At 40.1% G+C, this 25,307-nt stretch overlaps 1 protein-coding gene across 7 annotated transcripts in view; it reads left to right on the top strand.

Annotated features, from left to right (window-relative positions):
* trioa (trio Rho guanine nucleotide exchange factor a) overlaps positions 1–25,307 on the top strand; it is an 85,643-nt gene that overhangs the window by 13,781 nt on the left and 46,555 nt on the right. For all 7 annotated transcript variants that reach the window (XM_035943842.2, XM_023260959.3, XM_023260958.3 and 4 more), the window contains exons 2-3: positions 7,890–7,940; positions 22,704–22,778. In XM_035943842.2, coding sequence (XP_035799735.2) covers positions 7,890–7,940; positions 22,704–22,778 — 126 coding nt within the window. The remainder of the gene's footprint in view (positions 1–7,889; positions 7,941–22,703; positions 22,779–25,307) is intronic.

The following is a 25,307-nucleotide window of genomic DNA, read 5'->3' as shown; positions in this document are numbered from 1 at the left end:
CTTTTGTGTCTTCAAATAAAGGCTGTGGAACGCTGAGGTCCTTGAGTTAGTCCCAGAGGTCTCCAGGTAAAATGAGAAACAGTTTAAAGCAGTGGCCTTTAGTCCTGATCCGTAGGGCAGAGCTGGGCTTTTCATCTTAGCTATCCAACAGGGCCTGTTAAACACCAGGGATCCCAGGTGAGGACAGATGATATAAATGGCTAGAAAAATGACATTTTAGTGGATCATTACTTAAGAGCATAGGTCTAAAGAAATAATTCAGAGAATATACACTCCTTATACTCTGAATAAATCATAGATTTAGGCTTGATTAAAGATTCAGTCAGTGTCTGATGTGTATTTCTGGTAAGTAGTGCACAGGCAGTGATGTGTTTAATGTTTTGGCTATGTTTGGAATGAAGAAGAACTGTCTATTTAGTTCACAGTACTTGATCCCTTCATATTTACAGGTAGAATCACCAAACAAGAAGCTGGTTTAAGGAATAAAATGATTAATTCTAAGTTAGAGACATGAGCCTCAAGTGGTTTTTGTTTAAGTAATAGTGATGTTTGACTCCACTGGTAAAAAATTAAGTTGTTGTTGTTTTTTTGTACCTTGTTATCATGACTATATGGCGTTTTTTGTGTTTTTGTATTTTATGTGTTAGAAGACACCTTTAAGCTGAGGTGTACTGATGACCGTCTCAGAAAGACAGGTACACAGTTGGATTACATAGGTAGTATCTGTAAGGAACCAATCCTGTCAATGTGCAGGGGGCTTTCCATGAATGTTCTTCAGCAGTGTTGTTACCTACATGTTGACTTACTCCACGTTTAGAGTTCTCCAGTTCAACTTCAGCCCACTCAAGAATGCTATAATAACTGTGCACCCATTTTGTCTGCAGCTGTCCATGTGTGCATTTGCAATAAAATATGATTAGAATCAAGTCTAAATCTATTTTAATTAAAGAATAGAAAAACATTTTGAAATATGTAACTTTAATACACTGAGATGAGTCTAAACAGCTTAATTCAATGACTGGAGAAGGACTTTATCATTTGAATCAAGGTGAATGATGTTTGCAGCTAAATAAGGGTTAAACTCTGATTAGCTGTTTTTTAACTGAGCCTTTACATATGTGTAAATGTGCACATGTCCTGGGTTTCGCTGGGTAGATGGCCATCTGCATTTTTAATGTTTCCTGTCTGCAGTATGCAAGTAAGCACATATACAGAGTGGGCAGTATGTCAGGTTTTCAAGTGGCAGCAGACTCTAAACAAATACTTGGCAATATAAAAGTATAATATTCTGGAGGATGGATAACAATATAGGAACTTCTAAGAATTATGTTTTGGCTTTGCTGCGTAAAATTGCAAGTCCTTAATCAAGAAATCCTGGTATCTAGAAGCCATAGTGTAGACCTGATCTATCCAGTTGTGGTTATACTTTTTAATCCTCTAAGCACACAGAAACTACACAGGCAAGTATTAGGGACAACAGTACAGCTTTTTCTCTCCAAATAACCATTCCAGTAGCTCAATTGAAGATTTGAGTTTATACAACGTATAATCCAATACTAGCGCTCTCTGTTCCCCGAATGTCTTGTGGGATGTATAATGAGTAATGTATTGTGCCAAGCAACAAAAATTCTCTCAGATGGATGATCCCTTAGGTAATGTGTTGTTGAAAGTGCTGTCCATGGCCCTTGACATTTAAATGTTTGCTACTCCCCTACAGCTATATCTACAGCTACTCTCACAGAGACAGCTTTGACAGCAGGGTATTGCTCATTGTTTTTGTGCCTCACACCTCACTTCTGCAAGTGTGAGCCAGACAATAGGTATTTTTAAATGAAAGGGGGTCTTTCCTATTTGTGCGTGAGTCAAACGATGAGTGTGCTTGCCGAGAACTGGAAGGCAGGGGCCCACAGAAAGGGTGGTCTTGTGTTAATGCGGGCTCAGAGTCAGAAACAGTGTGTGTCGGGACAAGAGAGAGCTGTATGTGGAAGGCAGCTCAGTTTAGGATACAGTATAGCCAGTGTTGAGCAGAAGCTGAAGTCTAGGTGAGTTCACTGTCTAACTGTTGGATAGAGCAGAGTCTGGATATTTTATGCGATTGGGCCCGTTTACAATTTTTGCTTTGTCACTTCCTCAACGGCTGTTTGATGCGTGTGCGATCTGTTTAGCTTTACCTAAACAGCTTGGCTGATGTTTCAGCGGTGGGCTTATCCTACTATGGTCTGTTAACAAAGTTGGCTCAGTGCGTATGTGCGTCTGTGTGTGTGTGTGTGTGTGTGGTTGGATTAACCCACTGCTCCAGCGGCCACATTGCAGAGGAAAAGCCTGCTCTCATGACTGCATGTGTATCTGTATCTCTTTATGCACACATAGATCGGGCTTTATCTCCTTTTAGTCCATGCATGTTTGACTTCTGGCTCAACTACAAGTCTCATTGTTTAGATTGTGATAAGTTGTGGGCAACCACTACTGTAGTCTGGTATTACATTGTTGCACGCTGTGGCTTAAGTGGACATCTTTGGCATTGCAAATATGTGAAGTATGTGGGTGTTTGGTCTTTGTCTCGCCTGCCTTTTTTCTTGTCTTTTCTCCTTCATCCCGTTTATTCCCTGTGAAGTTTTCCCAGGTACATGGCTTTAGAGAAAATTCCCTTGAGATCTTTGTGCTTCTCTCGACTGCTCAGCTCTGCTTTCCCATGCTGTCTGTGTGTGTGTGTGTGTGTGTGTGTGTGTGTGTGTGTGTGTGTGTGTGTGTGTGTGTGTGTGTGTGTGTGTGTGTGTGTGTGTGTGTGTGTGTGTGTGTGTGTGTGTGTGTGTGTGTGTGTGTGTGTGTGTGTGTGTGTGTGTGTGTGTGTGTGTGTGTGTGTGTGATGGAGCTTTTTGTAATGCTAATGAGGCCTGTGGCGTTGGCTCTTTCTGTCGGCAAGTTTGCTCTTGTGTAGTTTTGTGTGTACTCTGCTGCTATATGTTCATTAATGGAAACTGCCACCAGCAAAATGTTGTTAAATCATACTGTACTTACTCTAGCAGCCAGAAGGGAAGCAATTATGTGGGGAACTATTCTCTCATTCAGAATGAATTAGCCAATAAAAAGGGATTAAATAGGACACAGGTACATTAGTCCTTGCAGGGAATCTCTTTCTTTTCCACCTTGTTTATGCTTGGCGTCCCTTTAGCGAATAATTACATCCTACCATGGGGTCTTGATCTCTGACTATTCAACTGGCTCCTCTATTTCAGTCCTACTGTCATATTTATGTCATCTGCATACTAGTGATGTTATGATACCAGACATTATCCACCAATACCACTGAATTTGTGGAATTCTCAATACCAAATCTGATACCAAATGAAACTAACAAATGCATTTCAAAGCAAGATTTTTAATTTAATAAAAACTGCAGTACACGTAGCGTGACAACACACATAAATGCGTGCAAAACATTATTTTTTGACAAGCTGAACAGTAATTACAGTGGCCTTCTAATGTTATAAGCAGTTCCCAGCTCACATCATGAGAAAAGACCTGCAACAACTGAACTCCAGGCTCCACGTGGGCTATAGAGCTATATTTGTATTGCAGATACGATCGGTCGTAACACAAGAATATGGCATGTTATAAGATCTATTCTGATCCACACTGCAATTTGAAAGGTTGTGTGATTGCGCCATAATGTTTTTTTAAACAACCACTATGAAATGTAAGAAAAATGTGAAGTAGTTGCTATGAACCATTGTTACATTAGCTGGAACAAGCCAACATTAGCATTTGTGAGTGCTGTTGGTTGTACATTGTGAAATACCGTCACAACTCACAAACAGCAACAGTAATGTTTCATGATGTCGACTTTTTAATGCCGTGTTGTATGAAGTTGAAACATCTGATACTCAGCTTAAATTCTGTGGACAGATCTGGATATTGATCTCTGAGGTTCTTAGTTAAGTTTGGGATGTTTCCTACATTCTGGCTTTTGATCATCTGTAGCTTGTCCCTGATCAATAGACCTGTTGCTGTACTCACAACCTGCCATTCCACATGTTCTTGTTATTGTGCAGAGTTTACAGAACCTAGTGCATCTATGGTATCTTTACAGGAAAAACAACCGCTAACTTGTCTTCTAAATTTTGACCTCAGCTTGATACATAAGTATGGCTCTCTTGACGTCCCTAGTATGTGTTATTCACATCAACATCCTAGTCACAATTGTAACAAGCTAACGAGGATTTCAAAATATTTGCTTTAATAACATTTAGCTAAGCTAAACAGATGTTAAAACAAAAAAAAACTAATGTCTCATCAGCATGAGCCTGTTTTTAGCCAACTTTAGTCCCGTATAAAAGATCACAGCCCTGTCTTTGGTTTTAATTGAACCAATTGGCAATGTGGAAGATGTACCAGGCAGCTCAGATGACTCTGGTAAAACAACACAGGGTCAGTCAGGCAAATGGAAGTTGAACCGAGCTCAACTTTTGCTGCAACTCCACAACATTTAGTGAAATGTTATATTGTCCAGTCATACACAGGCTAGTGTGCACTCCTGATGGATTACCCCATAATGTTGATCTCGTGAATGTTGTGATAAAAAACCGCTGTAAACTCCTCTCTCTGAGGATTATAAACTTTTGTGCAGTGTTTTGATGTCTTTTGAGATTTTTATTGCATTATTCGGTAAACGTACTTCCTGGTTTGCTCCTACTAAAGCACAACAAACCTATCTGTTCAGGTCTGTTTTCAGTCAGAATTTAATATCTATATGTCTGTTGTTCAAGGCAGTTGCTCGAAATAGATGAATATTGTGGTATTTTAGCTGTTATGCAACCAACTCTGCAGCCGTACAAACATCTTTAATAAGACTCTCTCTATTTTCAATCCAGTATGACGTGAACGTAACAGGAGGTAGCTGATTGTCCTGTGTGTAGTTGTTTTTTGATGCAGTTTTGAAGGAAAACCGAACAGCCGATTTCTTGTGCTTAAATTAAAACTCTTGTGGCCATGCTTTAAACTGTAACCTAATTGTGACTACAACTAATACTGCCAAAATATCTGTGTTCAGTAGTAAAGGTCAGACTGTAATACCAGAGCAGAAATTCACAACTCAGATGTTTGAGTACAATCCAGACACGTAGGATTTCCTAGTGAGAAAAAGAAGTGTAGTAACACAATTGATTTGTGTGTTTTTCTGAAGGGATACCTGGTAGCTTCGAAAACTGAACCTCTATATTAATGTGTGCAATTTGGGCTTTTACTTTCATTTCATTTTCAGTGACTGTTTACATTTTGCTCTTGCTTCGATGCACTTTTGCTGAATCTGGAATACAGAAGAAAGAAATACAGAGATTTGTCTGCATGTACTGTAACTTGCGTGTTATTGTATCAAAATCAAACTGGGTCCAAGTACATGTTGGATAGTTGATGATACAGACCATATATGCAGCACAACGATTAGCTTCTCTCTGCCTCAGTGCAGTGCTACGCAACATTTAACAGGAAGGAGTAATCCTGAGTCAGAACAGAGGGAGCATGTGTCACTGAGTCAGCCAGTCGAGCGTCCAGCCTGTTTGCATGTTGACAACACATGACACTGACCGTGTCTTCCCCTCAGTCACAGCAGCAACCTCTTTCACACACAAGCTATAGGCCAGATCAACGGGCCGATTGTTGTATTGGCGGAGAAACCAGTTAGCCTCGGTCATGAGTTATAGGGTGATGAGAAGATGACTCCTGCATGCACTGGTCCAGTGTAAACAGATAATTTGCTCTGTTCAGGAACATGGAAATTATCCAGACTTGCCAATACCTTGGTTTTAATGATTAGGGACGAGCAGTAGCATCTTTCTCACAGTGTGTGTTCACATTTCTAAAAATCAAGACTACTCTGTGACTAAGTCCATGTGGCTGCTTTGTTTTTTCACTTCTCTGAACAAGCTAATGTTGTTCATCAGCCTGACTAATAAAAAAACCCTTATTGTGAAAGTCTCAGCTCTGTTTGCGCTGGACAAACATCATCCTCTTCCCCCAGTTGTTGCTGTTAAGCAATGCAGTAAATGTCTATATCCAGCACGGTTGTACATTCGATCATCAACTGCTAGGCTATCCGGTCATTTTTAGCCACGCTTAGATGGATGGCATGTTATCCTGATAGGCAGCTGTTTGTTGTAGTTTGGAGTGAAATTCCTGAACATCTATCAGATGGATTGACATGAAATCTGGTACAGACATTCATGACCCCCTCAGGGTGTGATATCTTTAATGATCCTCTGACTTTTCAGGTAGCATCGTCATCGGGGCAAAATTTTTAGTTAGTCTAGTCCCTTGCTTTTGTTTATGACCAGCAATGACAGTCTAACCAGCCTTAGCTGTACTTCGTATTTAACTCTGTTTAACTATTGTCAGCAACCAAACTAACTCTAACTAGACTTCAGCTAACTAAAATTGTAAGCAGGGTGATACTTACCTGTTGAAACTAATATGTTCGTATTCTGAGAAAAAAGAAATCAAGCCTTGATTACCGACACAGACACCTGCAGAAATGAAACTGTTGTTGTTTTACTGCTTTCTAGCCTGCTTAAAATATGTGCGACTAATTTGGCCTGCTTGCTTGACACAACCTTAAACTCCTGATCAGAGATAGTGGGTATCACAATGGTGGTTCTCAACCTTCTTTATTAACCAAGTTTTCTTCATCAGGCTCTGTGCAACAGGGCTTGACTCTTCTCTCACACAAAATAGACCAATCATGTGCCGCCTACTTTAGTAAGAAGGAACAGGCTGTTTTATTGGAGAGCAATAAAGCATATAAAAATTTATCAAGGTTAAAAAGGAACACGGATACTGCAAATGATGTAGTAGAGGAGGTCTGGTAGAAAATAGTTTTTCATGCAAGTTAATGCGTTTCCCACTCAGTGCACTCTCAGTGCAGCCGCTTATTTCTATTATGACAGCTGCATATTAGAGCCGTTAAACTTTGTACCATTAAACATGATACTATCCAAGTGCAATTAGGCCTGACTCTGTCCCATGATGATATATGGAGATCACTTTAGTTTTTTGGCCAGATCATAGTGATCTTAATATTATTGACTGAATATTCTCTGCAATAAATACCATTAGAGTGATTAATTTTGTAATCCCAGTTCTATCAGCTGCAGTCCAGCAGACTTGGCAGCAAATCAGGACCAAACGTAACATATTTATGCATTTTCTATATAAATTTCCGTGATAACACAACACATACAGTTTGCCTGCTGTAACTGTTCAGTGGGTTCACTACCATACAGCTATAGATATAACATATTCCTTCAGCTGAGAATCTGTATAGTTCATAAAGCGTAGTCAGGGAAATAAATGGTGAGAGAGAGACACTGCTTACAGATGATTTACATCCCAAACTCTCAACAATGCCAAGCCAAGAGCAGGTTAGCTGCAGCATCAGTTGCCATGGTGATCTAGCAGATTAAAAGAGAGCCACCTTTTTCAGAACTCCACGTGGACTCTTGCAAACTTAAGGAAATGGTGAAGTTCACTTTGACCCTCTCATGTAACACTGGCTTGAGTATGCTGACATTAGCATTGGCACTGGCATAGCATTTGACTCTTTCTCTTGTTTACTTCCAGCTGTTGTTATCATGACATGTTGATCCTGTTATTTTTGTGACTTTTAAACAAGTATATAAAATGTTTTTGTTTTTTTTTTTTTAACAGGGATCAATAAATGTTACATCATTGTAATACAACATAGCATATAAAAAAAGTTATGCTTAAAGTTTTAATAACTTTTTCATTTCTTCCATCTGTTCTCATGGTGTCTGTTTGACTCAGAATGCGACGCAAAGTTAGTTGTTTCTTTTTTGGTAAAGTAAGTATTTATCTTTTTTGTGTTTGTATGCCTACAGATGGATCCCTCCCTAAAGAGCCAAAAGGAGATGTGTCGAGCCAGATAGCAGGTACAACAAACATTGCACATACACAGACCCAAACACACTCTTTGGCAGCACTTTTTCCGTCCTTGCTATGCCTGTTTTTGTTTCCGTGTGTGGTGACGCTGTAAGAGGACTGTACATTTTATTGATATTGGACATAAGAGTGTCATACACGCACGTTAATCTTCTCACATCTCCTTGATTCCCCTTCCCTCCACACCTCTACCCCTCTCCTCCCTCCCTCACTGCCATTACATACAATAGCCCCAGAATGTGATTGGCTACATACATCTAGCGCCCGTCTCCGTAGCGACAGCTCTGTGATGAGTTGAAATGGATGCTTACGCTGTCTCCTCCAATATGATTTATTTATCCAATTTGCCATGCTCTCACCCTTTTCTTTCCTATCAGTTAGACATATTCTTCCTGTTTTATTATCGCAATCTCACTCAAGCCTATACAAATGGGATTTGATGGTTGGTTCCTTCATATGAGGATTAATATCTGCCTGTCAGTGCTGCCTGCCTCTGATGTGACAGTTTTTGGAGACATATGACCGATTTGATATTTAGGATTATTACTCCCCTGTGCTCAAGTGGAAAGTTTTAGTATTTCATAGACTGGAGTTTCTTGTCTGATAAGGAGGGTTGTGCAAATGATTGACTTTAGTCTGAGAGTATCGACAGTATCGGCCTTGAAAAGTCAAAAAACCCTCAAAACCTAGATATAAAGGAGGGCAGTGATTTGGCAGGTTGCTCCAAAGCCCCAGGGCCTTGATGGAGATGCTTCAGTGCCCACAGGAAAAGTCGATGAAAACAACATGAATGCAATTATATGTAGACAGTATTTGGCATTGGTGCTACTGTTTGGCCTGTCTGCATGAAGATGTCAAGGAAGTGTTTTTCTTAAGCTTCCTGGAGCTTGCCAGTTATCACTTCCTGGTTTAGAGGGGAGGGAAAGGGGGGTGTGAGATTAAGGTCTGTCCATCTGTTGGCCTCTACTGGTCTGACTGGGCGGCTGAAGAGTGGGTAGCAAGGGGAGGGTGTGGGGTGCTGTTACGTAATGATGTTAATGCCTTTGGACCTTGACAGATGTGCTGCAGAGTGCTTTGTGTCACTGTCTCTCTTTCAACCTTTTCATCTTCCATGTCTGTCTGGAAGTACCAAATGCAGGCCTACTCTGATATTGTAGAGCTGATTTTGTGTAAATCTTTAGTAATCAATGGCATCCTGCAGACTAAAAGCATCACCTCCAGATGGCGTATTCGAGCAGATTGGAATAGCTGAAGCAGAAAAAGGGTTGCAGCAGGCAGAGCTGCAAGTGGCTGTTGACAGTGAACTGCAGCAGGAGTCAGCTGCTGAAAACATGACTACACTGTTTAACAAATCACTGTCCGTTGCGTGGACTCTCAGGCAGCGACAGGAGGGAAGTGTGGAAGTAAAATATGCGTTTTTCTTCTCTCTGTTTCAGTAGTGTTAGCTTTTTATCGGTGAAACTTGGGGTTCCCAACAGTGCGCTTTCTATGTCTTGTCACGGTTTGTCAGAATGGGATCAGGTGGCATTAAAAGATCCGGACCAATGAACTCTTGGCACCAATAACAAGCCGTCTTTTCTTTCTCTCTCTCTCTGTCTTTCTTTTCTCCCTGCTTCCTCCCCCCTCTCCTCTCCTTCCCTGCTGTGTTTGGGTCGCTGGGGTAACCCTGGCCTGTTTCTCGCTCGGTTAGCCTACCCTGCTATTAGAGGTCCGGATGGATGGAGAGAACAGAAAGAGGCGGAGGTAAAGGAAAGATGGTGTGCTCGCTCTTTCTATCTTCCAGGCCAAAACTCAGATTTGGGGACAAAAAGAGGAAAACGGGGAAGGACACAGAGAGTCTGAGTGGCTTGGAAACAAGCTCCCAGACTGATCTGTTCAATCGCTTATGCTGTCAACTTGGTGTTGTTAGATAATGATATACCATTTTCATCGACAGTGCCTGATTTTCAGTGCAGCATGAAATAAATGCTACGCAAACATCTCTCGTGAAAACTGCATCTTTTAGTCCACGTTCTCTTTCGGATCTGTACAGACAACCGCCTGTGAAATCACTCTAGCAATGTTATGAAGGTTGTTAGTCAACAGCCTTGGGAGTGTTAGGCTGTAAAAAATGCAGTCAGACTTACCGCTTTCTGCCTTAAAGAGCTGATAGTGGAGAGTAAGTGAGTTCTTGTGTCATAATGAAGAGCAGGCTGTTCTAATTGTCCCAAAAATTAGGCATGAACAGTTAATATTTTTTTGTAGCAGCTAAACACACGGGTGCATGTCACTTAATCACTAGTTGGCCACTTGTTTGTATATGTACAGTGACATAGGCAATGCCAGCTGTGACCACAGTAGCTTCATTGTTGTATTGGCACAGCTGTGTCTGATCACAGAGGCCAATCAGATCAGGTCCTCTTGCTACTTCAGTGCCCAGTGAGTCAACCTGTGCAGCAGCTAATCAGAAATTATTTACTAGGACACAGAGGTGGGGTAAGAACTCCCTGTAAGGTGTAAAGTAGACTAATAACAGTGCGGACAATAGAGGTGAATAAGACAGCATTGCTGGCTGCGAATTAAAGCACCAAAGTGGCATAATAGAAATAAGAGAAGAAGAAGACAGAATTTGAAACAAAGAGGGCAGACAAAAGGCTGAGATAGATGAGAACATTGGCAAGATAGAACAATAAATAAGGGAATTTAATGCGATTGAAACTAATGAACAACGCAGTGTTCTTTTTGTAACAAAATCGGCTGCCAGATTGGAAAATGATGCACTCATCTCCCAGACTTAGCAGAACTGAAACCACAGACACATTAGCAAACAGGATGAGCGAAGGGACAAAGGCTACCATTTTTCCCCCATTCTGTGTTATCCTTTCCAATTGTTCTTTAAACAGTAAACTACTATATGTAGCTTATATATAGTACAAAAACAGTATTCTGTCACAATGTTGTGATCACTGGGGATGAAAATTCATTGATTTCAAATTGTAATTGCGATTTCTAACAATGCATTTAGCCAATCGCAAAGGCTGTAATTTATGATCTACGTTATGTAGTGTGACCGGCGTGTAGTTTAAACTGTTGTTTGTGTGACATTCATGCTTTATGGTGTCCAATCTGGTAATGCTCCATCACATTGTTTTAAGTCTATTACACAGTAAATATTTAGCTGTAGCTTGACTCACAACTAGATATTTTTAGTCATTCATCTCAAATGGCCATTGTATACTGAATATGTGTTGTGCAGGAAGCCTTGAGAGGCGTAGCACTAACCCAGGAGGCCAGTCTCTTAACAGGTTTTATAAAAGATGCATCTATCTGGGAGATCTTGCCAATGGTTACATTAAGGGCTGACCAAATATTGGCCTGCATGAATATCAGATCAGATGATTAGCATTTTTCCAATCTTTTGTTTAGTTTTTTTTTGCCGCAATGTCCCATCATCATCATCGCTATCTGATTGGTTCCAAATTACGAGTAATATCCCATCAACAGTGAAGAAAAAATGGTGCAAAGTTCTTTTTAAATTAAATATATGTAAAACATAAAAAAAAACAAATACATTTCAATGGAGTTTTGTGTTGCAGTTTGTGTTATTGTACATTTTGAAACTAGGATTTTCACTTTAGCTACAAACATTTATCAGTTCTGAATATCAGATATCAGTCTCTTTTACTACTAATAATCAGTAGCGTCATTTTCAACCCCTAGAATATATTTAAATCTCACTACATATTTCAGTGTTTTCCTCAGTGGTGTTGGCTTTGTAGGGTAGGAAATGCCTCCCTCACGGGAAACATAAAACATGTAAAGGCATACTTGAATAATATCAATTTGAAATAGAAAAATGAAATTAATTCCTTTCAGATGTTGGAAACTGTCTAGTATTGATGAACAAAGCAAGCATGTGGTCAAATACAACTTCTCTGTCCAGTATCTGTTTTTCCTAACCAGGATTTACAGTGTCTGTGATCATGATGTCGGTCAGGGGTCCATGTCATGGACACACTATTCCTGTCCACTCCCCTCAGCCTCAAGGAATTCCTGCCATTCCCACACATCCCTCAGCAAGGAATTTCTGGCATGCTGTGAATGTGGGAAGTCCGCAGCTATGCAGAGATGCACACACATGTGCACGGTTCTGGTTTCCCTTGACCCGTAACAGCTGGCTTCGAACTGATGCGTCCCAGTCAGCTGCTGGGGCGCCATCATGAGATCGAGGCCGTATGTTGCTGTTCTTTAATCAAACGGAGAAGATGCTGTGAGTGTGTTGGTTTGTTGGCAACTTTCCCCCTCATTCCCTCAGCTGACTGTACCAGCCATCCCATCTGTCCATGTCCAGGCAGCTGTTGCATTCTCTGTCGTTCTGACACAGAAACACACACTCCGTCCCCTCCCTGAGGTATTTGTCACAATCTCTGCGGGGCAGTCTTGTAGTGGTGTTGTTGAGTAAACTGCTTTGTTGTATCAGCGAGTGTAATGCCCACTTGACCTCTCAGAGGCCCCTACAAGTCTCAAGTCTCTGAGGTGTGTGCAGAGTGTTGACATATTGTGACACACACACACACACATGACCCAGTAACAGTCATGACCTGGCATGATGAACTGACTGTGTCGTGGTAGTTTCACTAAAGGGTGATGGACATTTCTGGCATTTCCCTCTCATCCCTTTCTCACTCGTGGGTGTAGCCATATCAGTGATAACTGTGTTTCACACACTTCACACAAGGCTAGTGCCCTGGGAAGTGTTGGGGCTCAGTGTTGCTAGGAAAAGTTCATCAATGTCTATTTTAGTTGTGTGGGACAGATAAGCTCTATCATTCACCTCAGCTTTTGGAGAGGAAATTCTTCTTTGGAAATTTCGCTTGGGAGTGGACATCGATTTCTGTGAATTCCTGAATTCAGACATCATCCACAAGGTAATGATAACCTCCTCAGTGGTAACTAATGGTCTGTTGATTAAAAATAAAACACTGATTGCATAACTCCCATTGTGTTTCCCACAGTCTGTCATTGTGTTCTGGGAAGTAAACTCTGGCTTCTCATTGTGTCTGTTTAATTAGTGTACCCAGCAACTTCATGTATCATGACCTTGAGAATGAAGGTAATAGATATTTGGTGGACTGCATTATACCAGCAAGCACATCTTTTAATTCCAATGTCTTAACAATATGACCTAAAGATTTGTCACACTATCATACTGTATACTTCCATTAGGAATTTGTTTTTTTGGAAAGTATACAATTTTAAAGGACTGTGTGGTTGAAGCCCAAATGTTAAGCGTGATTATTTTGATCATTAGTAAGATTATAATTGTTTTTACAGATACAATATTTTAATTACACTTTCACATTTAAATAAGTAGAGCACTACTTTCTCTTCCGTGTTGTGCTACATTCCTGCTAATTTACAAATCTGCATTAAAAGAGGATTTAAATTCCTTTTCACCTGGATTTAGTATATTTAATAGAGGCAAAACATAAATATAATAAATATAATTCTACCCAAAAGACTTCACTTGCTGAACCATCTGCCTATCGATAAACAATAGTTTACAGATGTCCCCAAAAAGCTTCATATGTTGGCTCTGGTAAACGCTAGTTAGGCAGGTGTGCACAGAGAAGCCTCTAGTATCCCCTCATTTACTCATTACAGTAGCTCAGATGGGTGTGTGACTAAAAATTACATTAGAAACAATGAAATAAGTCCTAAATCAGATTTACCCAAGCTGAATACAAGGGATTTTATCCACATTGGCTGTTTTATATGAGCAGAGCATTTTAAACATCAATACTGAAGTCAATCATGTTCATTTCAATAAAATCGTAATTATTTCTCTAATTGTCTAGCCTCACTGTTTAATTCACTTGTTCGTTCCGAATGAACAGCAGTTTGAGGCTTGTTTGTTATACAGTTCTTTTTGCAGTGCCATAAAGAAAACAGTTTTATCAGGAACAGACGACGTTAATGCAGGTATTCAGAATTCTTTGGTTTTCCATGTAACCCAAAAAAGCAGTTCTACAGAATCACTACTAAATCATGTAGTAGTCTTTAGATATCATAGATGTAATGATCAAAACATATTTGTCCAGCAGAAATGTGCCTTTACTGGCCAAAATAATCTCCTTATTTACAGTTATCTTGACTGATTTATTTGAATGCAGTTTATTATTGATTTTATTACAATAGAAACCACAATCAGGTTTCTCCCTCTGACACGATCAGCTCTGTATGCCAAAGTACACCTACGCCTACTGCATTTCATGGCCTTGCCAAGTTTAGAGTTCAGCAAAACCATGAAATCTGTAAATGAGTTATTTTATCATAATCATGAGCGAACGATGCCCGATGTTTCGAAATAACAAATACCGAATTTTCCTAAGGGCAGCAGACCTTTAGGAAGCAACAGCGAGGACCATAAAACTGCTACGTGTCTTTTGATAATAACAAGTTAATGACAAGCCTTACCCTGATGAGTTAATGAAGTTGTGACCTTCAGATAATGGACCCAGATTATGAGCAACCACGACTGCTCGGGGATTTCAATGTATTCATACTAAGCACCAAAACTTTGATAACAGCATATGCTCCATACTTGTACACAATGTACTTTTCAGTATTTATGATGTATTGTCGAATGAATTGCTACATACTGATACAGTTGATGCATATGGATGTGTTAGCTGCCCAGTATCACCACAATTTAACACTGTTGGCAACTGCGCAGGGAAGGAAAGACTGATTTGTGTTTGACGTTACATCTAAGTCCCTCCTGCACTGTAAGGGTTTTCCCATCAATCCCAGGTCTCCCTCCTCGTGCTAAGCAGCTTCTCAGGGTTCATAAATGCAGTGCCGGCATATTATAATTATTGCCCCTCCTACACATTGAGGATTACCTCCAGGAACCTGCCTTTCCAAAAGACAGGCAGATTAGCAGCTCACCTAATGCCTCATGAGGTACACACCGATGCCTTGAATCTGCACTGCATGCTCGTGCTCAGTGAAACAGTCTCTGCTGGTAGCACAGTTTCTGCTTGGAAATGTTTGCTCCAGCTTTTCCATATGGACGTGTAGACAACACCAGAATGGGTGGTTTTGGTTGTCTGCAGGATTGGAATATCTCCCCTCAGGAATCTCAGGATTAGCCTCAGCTGCTGCGACTCTGCCCGCAGTGGACTGGGATCCCTTCAGCACATCGGCCCGTCAGTCTATCATTAGCTGATGGTGGCAGTGGACTACGTTTCTCCATCTGCAAACCAAGCCAAATCCACAGCAATTTATGGATTTTTTTTCACAATTTATGGAAGGATTGTCAAGCATGGCATGCTGGACAACCAGTCACAAGTGGCAGTTCGCCCATACTGGCTCCGCCCTCATCCAGCTGACAGGTACAATGCTGCCTGTCTGGTGGTGGGTGGATGAGTGGGAGGTGATTACAGATCTACCATGAGGTCGCATCCCTCCTTTCCTTTTTCTGCTCCTCCTCCTCGCCTGCCGTTCACCCTGATGGAAACCGAGTTGACTTTCTGTTTTCTTCATAGTGCTATAAATGAAAAGAAACTAAGGCTTAGAATAGAGGAGAAACAGGTTGAAGGAAAAGACGACTGTAAAAAAAAAAAGAAAAAGGGATGAAATGAGAGTGTGTGACAGTGACTGATTGGTTGATCTATCATTACAGTCTGTCTTTTCCTCCCCCTTGTGTCTGGTTGTCCACCTGTCGTTTCCCACGCACTCCCCCTCTGCCTTCCTCTCCCTCGTCTTGCTGACTTTCCCTCCCTCGCTCTCTAGCCTGCTGTCCCCTTCATTCCATCTTCCATTTCTCAGCCCAGTTATGACACAATCATGTGTCTCATTAACTCACAGTGTTGCCTGGTTCCTCATTTCTTAGTTGTGTTGGCTCATCATTTATCCAGAAACCCTCCTTCTCCAGTGTATGCTTCGGTGTGTGGGTGTGACCTGGCCACTCTATATTTAGCTGCTGTGCCACTTTCTCCAGTCCCAGAGCACTGCAGAGTACGGGGAAGTGATGGGTCCGTGTTGTTAAACTTAGCTTTTGTGTTTGGTGGAAGAGAACATGTGCACAAAAATACTTCAGTGCAGGTAAATGCTTCTAAAGGAGGTTGTACTATTCAGACGTTTATTGTCAGTGATTCAGATGATGAACAAATGGTAATCCTAAGACTGCATGCTGTGTCGAAATGTAATCATGCATCAGCATTTATTCCCAAATGACGAAATGACTGACACATTATTATCAGTACGCAACTTCCCTGCACTTTTCTGGAGCTTGTTTAGAGGAAATCAGTTGTTAAAGTCGAAGGGAATAAACAGTAGTTAGCGGAATGCTTTGAACATGACTGATTGATAGTTAACCTTTTAGATAATGATAGGATTGTGACATACAGATAAATGAGCGCAGCTATATGCCTCTGTCAGAGTCAACATGAACATATGAATGAAATCAGGCTGACTCTGGAAATGAAAAGGTTGGCGTTTAGACGGAGGGAAAGTGTGTGTGTCTCTGTTTTGAAGTGTGTTTACAGAGGATGGTGCGTGTCTTAATCCAGTGGCCGTTAAATCTGACTGTACAGTAGCAAATTCACACAGCTACAAAGCCCTCACTGTGTGCTCTCTGTCTACAGTCTCTCACAGACATGCAGCGGTTTTCTGCTTGTCATCTTGTCAACATTAGGTTTTTCATTGACCTTTGATTATCCTCCTGCTCAGTGGCAGCCAGCCAATCAGACAGGAGGTTTGCGGGCGACATCAAAGATTGTCTTTGCTTTAGAAGATGAATCACTCCATGGTGAAAACATGCTGACTTATCTATTTGCGTGCATATGCTGCCATTCACCTCGATATACATGCTCCTTTAGCATTTAGCTTCACACAGCAATGCCAAAGGCATCGCTGCTGTAAATAATTGGCAAAGATAAATATCATGGTGGTAATAAAGTATGAGGTAATGTTCAGTAAGCTGTGTGTATATAGCTGCTGTAAAAATAGCTTTCGTATAACGTAACAGTCAATACATTGATAAACTAACTGCATAAAAAGTGTAAGGTACCTGTAACAATTGCTTAAAATTAATGTTTTATTGAACTTTTATACTGGTACAGCTGCCTTCTTTTGTCCACAGGTGAAGGTTATTCACTTTACTGTCACAGAGGAGGAAAGAAACCAGAAAATACTCATATTTAAGAAGGTGCAATCAAAGAATTTTCCTTTTTTTTCTTATAAAAAATCCGTAAACTGATTATTCGATTATCACAACAGTTGGAGATTCATTTGTTAGTCAACAACTAATCGATTAATTGTTGTGACTCTACCCACAGACATCATCTTGTTTCCACACGAGTGTGTGTTATTGTAACAGAAATCCAACACTCTTAGCACTCTGTTTAACACGATTTCAAAGTGAAGACAAAAGATTAGACACGTCACTGATAAGTTTATCAGCAACAGATAAGTTTTATTGATCTGTTAGCTGTTAAGTCACCAGTCAAATAAAAGTGCTGAATACTACCCATGTTTCGGTAACATATTTTTTATGTGCATTTTAAAATATCTCATTCGATCCCATTAGTTTAAACGACAAAGTTAAAAAACACAACTTCACAGAAGATTTACCCTGGCTTGAGTTAGTTCTTCACTTTTTTAAAGAGGAGTTGAAATGTGATGGAAACACCTTTTCTAAATAATTTCTGGTGCAGCAAACATTTAACTTGCATTACTGATCAGCTGTTTCCGCTTCTGGACAACCTGAAATATGGCCAGTACCAGCTGACATGAAGGAAAAATTATAACTTCCCCAACTACATGCAGACTCAACCGTTTTAAGAATTCATTTGTTCCAACCTCCATCAAACTCCTGAACAATGCTGCGTAGGCCAAAAGATTGTGCAATCATTTTTTATCATTTTTTATAGTGTTTTTACTATGACGTATGTATGTGTTTTGTGTAATGTTTGGGATATGTGCAATACTGTTTTCTGTAGTTGTTGAGATGGCATTGATGGCACAGCTTTGAGTCCAAGATAAATTTCCCCAAGTGGGACAATAAAGTATATTGAATTGAATTGAATTGAATTGAATTGAATTGAACTAAAAACAATTCCTGAAGACCTCATCATTTTTCTGTTGTAGATGGCCAAGGCGACTGGCTTTGTTTGTTTCTTCTTCTTTGTGGTTTGTTAGCAGTTGGCAAACAAATGATTTTGCTTCCAATTTGCGACCTCTACTTGTTCTACTTTTAAACCTAAGCAGTTTCTGGATTATTTTTGCTTCTGTCATATTTTTACTCACTGCTCATTTTTTTTACTGCAATATAATGTCCCATTACCAGAAAAATGGTAACTCTGCCTACTCTAGATATTTTACTTCTTACATTTTAATTTTATTTCCCTAATTGATTAATATCTGTTCTGTGTAAACACGGCCTGCAGTTCAGCCCAAAGCTTTGTGATTTTTTCCCTGTGACTGTTGGTCACAGCTGAGTCTGTAATGCTTTTCCTGGTTGTGCTGAGGGTCCGTGAATTTTTCATGTTTTTACAGAATCTGGTTCGACCTAGCGTTTTTCTTTTGGGCAACTTTCAAGTCATGTGGAATGCACTATTTTGAGGAAATATCACAATTTTAAACTTACGTTTTGCAAGTAAATAACGTGTTACAGGTGAGTAGTTCAAAGACTGGGAATGTAGAAAATCTATTGTCCAATGTCATATTCACATTTTTAAAAAAATACATGGTCATTTTTTTTTTTTGCATTTTTTTTGCATTCAGATGATTGATGAAAACCAGCCTATTTATTTATTTATTTTATTTATTTTATTTATTTTATTTATTTATTTATTTTTACCCTTTTTTCCATTCATTCTTTTTTGATATTTCAAATGTTCCCTTCAAATTCTCTTGCATGGAAATGTAGCTACTCACTGGTTTCAACCTCACAAATGTAATGATTTGCTAAATATCTCTTTTTTTATCACTATAAATTTAGTGACACCTGAATTGAATTGCTCCTTGGACAAAACAAACTGTTTAAATGTAGATTTAACAAAATGTCTAATGCTAAAAAAAAATAATAAAAAAAATGCCTATCACAGCATCCCAAATCCCACGCTAACATCACTTTGAGCTTTGAGAAATGGTGATGGTTGTTTTTGAGGTTTTTGCATTGTATTGACAAATGTTTCACTAATCAATAATGAAATTAGTCATTAGATGCAGTTCAATTTGACACCCCTGCTTTCTCCATAGAGGCTGAAATCTGGCCCGTGTGTGGTTCCCTGAAATAGAGGCAGAGCTAGAGTTCTCTGTCTGCACCAGCCTCCTCTCATGCATCATCTATAAAGAACTACAGGCTCACTCTCTACAGGAACGCAGTGGGAAATGTAGTTGATCATGCTAATTTGTTTTTTGTGGCACCCTGAGGGAGGGCAGGAGACAAATGAGAGGAGGAAAGAAGAGTAAAAATAGAGACAAGTCCTGATTCTCATCCATCTCCTCCGGTGGCGGAAAAGAATTAGCATCTCGTTGGCATACAGTCGTAAATAAGATGACATGCTGAGAGCAGAGACTGGAATACAATTCACTGCCTGACGGGAGTGTGTGTGTCTGTGATAACAATCGTAAAAGGACAACAGAGAGGTTACTTCTTCCCCGGTACACTACTTGTTATGTAATACACACTAGCAAATTGTGTGTCTGAGCAGTTCGCCACCACAACATAAGACTGCACACTGACAGTGTAGAGAGAAACCGGAATTACATTACATCGTCTTTTTTTTTCTCGCTATCTGTTCGATGCTGTCTGAATAACACACACAATGAATGGTGTGTTGTCAGTTTGTGTCTCAGATGAAGGTCACTTAATGAAACTTGCAAAAGAGTGCAGCAGTGGAATTTTTGTCGTCTGACACCCAGGTTGAAGATAAAAAAAGAGGAGAAAGTCAGTGGGACACAAAATGTCAAAGACAGAGCAAGAGAAAAAGAGACACATGGGTAATATAACTTGTCTGGGTCATCAGTCACATAAACCAGACCTCTGCTCTGTCTGAAGGACAAAATCTGGACCCATTCTGTCCACTTGTGTGCATGTTTCGAAGCTGAGATGTGACTTTATCACTTTAGGGAATGGTTTGAACAGGTTTGCACTTATTGGATGTCTCCTGACAGCTGTTCATTCACTTTGACAGAACATTAGCAACGCAGCAGGAGGATCTTTGACACCATCACACCCATGAGATCCAGCTTGACATTTATAGGGTGACATTTTATAGTTCAGGTTATTGCTTTGGGGTTTTTTTTGTATTAATTCTCATTATTTATTCCAGACAAACCAGTATGTAAAACACATCAGTCCCTGTGCCAGAGTTTTTTTTTCCCAAGAAAGAGTAGCAGTATTAGAGAACCAGTGATGAGGAAAAAGTTGCTGCTTTTATACGGCAACTGATGGTTCAGACACTGTCATGTGATTCATCTGTGAACACGAGAGTACTATTCATTTATAGGAAAATGTCACAGATTACTAGTTTAAGAGAAGAAAATGTAGTAGAAGTGGGTAAAGTAGCTATATTTATATTCATGTTTCTCAGCTGACAGCTTGTTGGCCTTCACTAATAGAGCCATTTAGAAAATCTACTGACTGCGGTTTCCACAGAAAGCAGAGGGAAATTTTGAACACTGAGATGTTTCATATTCTAAATTGAGGAGTATACATTCAGTGTGAGATGCCCAGGATTTATTAAAGTTAAATCACAGTTGAATTGGGGTGATAATTCTAGTCGCACTGGCAGCATGGCTTCATGGATGCCGTAACATTTTGTTGATTGAACATTTTGTACACGCATTCATGGTCCTCAGAAGAACAAATCTAATTGCTACAGTGTAGAGTTGCAATTACTAATTGATTAGTTGTGAAATATTAAATTATTTTCCAACAATTTTGATAAGTGATTTATCAGTCTGAATAAATTTTTAAGAAGAAAAATGAGAATTCTCTGATTACCAGCGTCTTAAATGTGAATATTTTCTGGTTAATTTTATGAAACTGAATGTCTTTGGGTTGTGGACGAAATAGAACGATTTACGACGTCATCTTGGGATATGGGAATCACTCTAACATTTTTCCCTTTTCTCACATTTTATTGACCAAAATATAATCAACAGATTAATGGACAATAAATGTATTTACTCAATTGTTTGAGTATTTATTTAATGGATTGCTATGAAATTTGGTGTAGACAGTTACAGCACCTTCAAGATAAATTGGACTTTTCATCTATTATCATGTCATTAGATTAAGGTTTCAGTGATTGAGTGCTGGTTTATGACCAAATGCCTTTAAGATTAATAGACATTCCACCCTGCTAGAAACTAGTGCTGCATGATAGTGGAAAAAACTGACATTGCTATGTTTTGTTTTTCTGATATTGTAGGGGAGTGCATCTGTATCAAAAATGAAAGTAATTTTTAAAAAGCTGAAAAAAGCCATTCAGGACCTTTTTCATGCAGTGTAGCGCTTACAAAGGCATCTAGTTTTTTGCTTTGGGTGACTTTGCACTTACAAATTTATATGATCAAACAAATGAGTCGTGTTGCCACTGCTGACAGAGTACCTGTTTTTGGTCAACATCATGCTTTCTATAGCTGGAATGTTTTGATACAACTGTCACTGTGATCCTTTTTCCAACCAGTTCTTCTCTTTTACTATTTTTCTCCTCCCATTCCACCTTAATTTTGCATTGCATGTCAATAAACTGTCTTTTTTTAATAAAGCTAAAAACCCTCAGTTATCCAACAACCCTTAAATCAGAGTTTATTTTGTTTTATCAGACTAACTTCTTATGTATATTAGTCATAGAAAATGAGAGCAGTTTAAGTTTCTTTTTTTTATTTGTAACAAGCAGCAAAAAAAAAGTTGTAGCATCATGTGTTTGGGTACTTTTGTCGTGCTTCACATTACACTCCTTGTGATTTGACTGTTGCACGCATTGTGATGTCAGTGTTAATGTGATATTGTGCAGCCCTGCTAAAAACTACAATGGCAAACATAAGACTTGCTATTCACCAGCATGTTAGCGCTGTCACTGTGGGTACAATTCTAAGATGCTCTTCGTCTCACTGCATTCTCTCCGAGCTGCTGGCATCACTGCAGGCTCATAGTCTTGTTAACGTTCACTCTTGATTAATCCTCATAAATACAGCTTTTTCTCCTCTCAGCACTTACTGGTAGATGTGCAAATTCACCGTCCACTCACTATGTGGAAACCCTCCTAACTTGTGCAGCATTTTACGGTGTTTTGTTTTAACTCTAGCTGATGGGAAATGAAGTGGCCTGTGGCGTTTAATGTTTCTTTACCTCATTTCATCTCTGTTACAGCAAGAGCTGTAAGAGCTCTCTGTTTCCCCAGAAGTTCCCCTGTGTCTGGCCTCACTTTGTCTCACCATTACTGTTTCTCCAACCGCCGTCTCTCAGCTTCCTCTTGGACTATATGTGTTTTGTGTGTGCACAAGAGAGCAAGAGAGTGAATCCTAATGACTTTTTCCTCATGATGCAAGCAATCCAAAATGGGGCTCAATCCCCTGTGTTTTAAAGCTGCAGATCTCCAGATTATAAGCGCACAAAATCTGCTCTGTCCCACATAATCTGCCCTCAAGGAAAAAAAAAAAAACAAGGCCTTGGCTCATAGATTAGGAGAAAAGGGACATGCTTCTCTTATTCTTCCATTCAAATCTCATTGTGTTCTTCTCTTTCTGCTCAGGTTTTAGGAGAAATGAGGAGATGAGAGCGATGGAGGTACTTCCCATCCTCAAAGAGAAGGTTGCCTTTCTGTCAGGTAAGATTATCTATGTATGTGTGTGTTTGTCTAGCCTCTCACATCTGCCAACCCCAACTGTCAGGTCAAGGCAAATAAAGCTGATGGAACATGTCCTTTGTTTGTATGTGTGTGCACGCAGTAACCAGGTATTAAGTTGTACACTTTCTACAGCAGCTTTTTTTTTTTCTCTCAAGCGCTTCATCCCTCCCTCACACACAGACAGTGTGGACACAATAACAAGCTGTGTGCTCTCCCTGTAAAAACTCTTGAGGTCGAGCTGAGGCCCAGACACTTAGCCCCTTGACCCATCTTTGAAAACATACATGCGCACACAGACTACACACAATACACGTACGGACGCACACACACATTTCCATTGTGTAACCAGTATCAGCAGGACTGCAGAATAGAAAGCTACAGCTGCCTGTGTCTTTGCCCCCACAGAAGGAAACTCAGCCATGTCATATACACACACACATGCTGACACTCTCTCTCTCTCTCACACACACACACACACACACACACGCACACACACACACTTGAGTTGTGCCAGAGGAAACTCGCAGGAGGCCGAGCTGGAGATATGGACTGCCAAGAACATCCAGCAGGATTATTTGTACAACACACAAAAACATTATTCATCTCATGCGTGTGGGAGATTGTGTGTAGTACTGTCATGTGTCTGTGTGCATACAAACGCCATTGGATGAACACTCATGAAGCAGACCTCCTCAGAATCAAATGGAATAACATAGTGAAATGTATGTTAATAAGTGTGTGTGGTTTGCAGACTCCTCTTTGGTCCCATTGTGTGTCGCAGGGAAGGTCACAGGTAGAAACTCAATGACGAGGACAATGACTCAGACAAACAGCGAAATTGAGAGAGGGAGAGACAGGGCAGCGTTGCCATGGAGATGACTTACTGCCAGCTACCGCATCCCATAGTAGTCGCTGGCGGAGTAATTGGCTTTGAAATGAAGGAGGGAGGGAGGTAGAGGAGGGGCCACTGGTGAAAAGGAGGGTAAATGAGCTAAGCCTATTATCCGGAATCTGGCCCCTTAATAAATCGGCCATGTTCGCCCTCTCTCATGTTTGCCTGTTGCCACGTGAGCGTTTGATTTTCTCCTCTGAGCAGCCGGGTCGAGCCTACAGGCGCACAGCAACCCAACTGAACTCACTAATTTGTGGGCTGAGCACAGTCAGCCTGTGTTTACCAGTTCCCACGTGAGGCAAGCATCTTTTTGCTTGTGCAAGTGGTCAGAAAATAGGAGCAAAATATTATTGTATTTCCAGATATTCATAATTCAATCACGTGAATATGTACTATAAATGATAAATGTCTCATAACTACCATTTAAAATAACAAAACAGTACTAAAACATGTTGAACTGAGGCTCGAAGGCAGACATACTGTAAACATACTGCATGTGATCTGATGCATAGAGTGTTCCCTACTATGTTATGAGATTTAGCATGTCCAAGTATTTAATATGTCAAATGCATTCAGCCACAAAGTCCAGCTGCATCTGGTTGCATATTACAGTCTGGTAGTCAGTTTGCTTTTCTGGCCATTCTAACCCACAATCCTCTGTTGGCGGAGGATTTGTCACATACATCACAGTGTCTGCGCACAGACAGATGATGGCTCATTTCACACCACAGACTGCAACAGATATATGAGTAAGACGGTCAAAGGTGCAATATTCTGACTAAGTAGTATGTCCCACTTGTTTACATACTGAATGCAACAGTATGTACTTTGTAGAGGCAGCTGTAGTGCATACTGAAAGGGAAAAGACAAGGTATGCAGTCTGAAACGCCGCCGTAGTTTCTGCATAGCATACAGAAATCAGGCATTTAACGTGCATGCTCACAAGTTGATTTATATTAATGCTTTTCAGTCATGGTGGCAGCACATTTCTCTGGATGCCAAATTCAGCCTATTGCTCAGTCCAGACTGAATATCTCAGCAACGTTAGATGGAATGTCCTTACATTTTCTGCAGATCTTTTTGCTCCCTAAAGGATAAATCGTACAGGCTTTGATGATCCTCTGGCCTTTCATCTAGTGCCTCCAGCAGGCCAAAGGTTTCGCTTGTCCTGTAAAATATTTCAGCATCTATCTGAAGTATTCTCACAAAACTTTCTGCAGACCTTCACGGTCCCTGGACAATTTATCCTGCCGGCTTTGGAGACCCACAGACTTTCCCTCTAATAAAACCAGTTTCATACTTAGGCTTGTGGGTGAAATGTCTCAAACAGTGTTGGATTGAGTACTTTGAAATTTGATTGATGGAGTTGTAATAACTATGGGGCATCATTTAACTTTTCATCATCCTCACCTGTGCGTCTTATTTAGTACTAGCATTCAGATGTGCAAATGACGATGCCTCCAGCACTGCCATTAGTCATTTAGATACACTTAATTTTTAACAGCTCAGTTGCTAAGGTGAACGCAACTCACAGGAACTTGAATGGACTCAATGTGTGTTGTTGTATGTTAAATAAATTGTAAGTTCCCTCTCTGACTGAATGTCTCTATCCAAAA

This window comes from Amphiprion ocellaris, chromosome 15, assembly GCF_022539595.1.
Source record: "Amphiprion ocellaris isolate individual 3 ecotype Okinawa chromosome 15, ASM2253959v1, whole genome shotgun sequence".
Classification (NCBI taxonomy): domain Eukaryota; kingdom Metazoa; phylum Chordata; class Actinopteri; family Pomacentridae; genus Amphiprion; species Amphiprion ocellaris.
The sequence above is the reverse complement of the archived record's forward strand: the minus strand, read 5'-3'. Positions and strand labels throughout refer to the sequence as shown.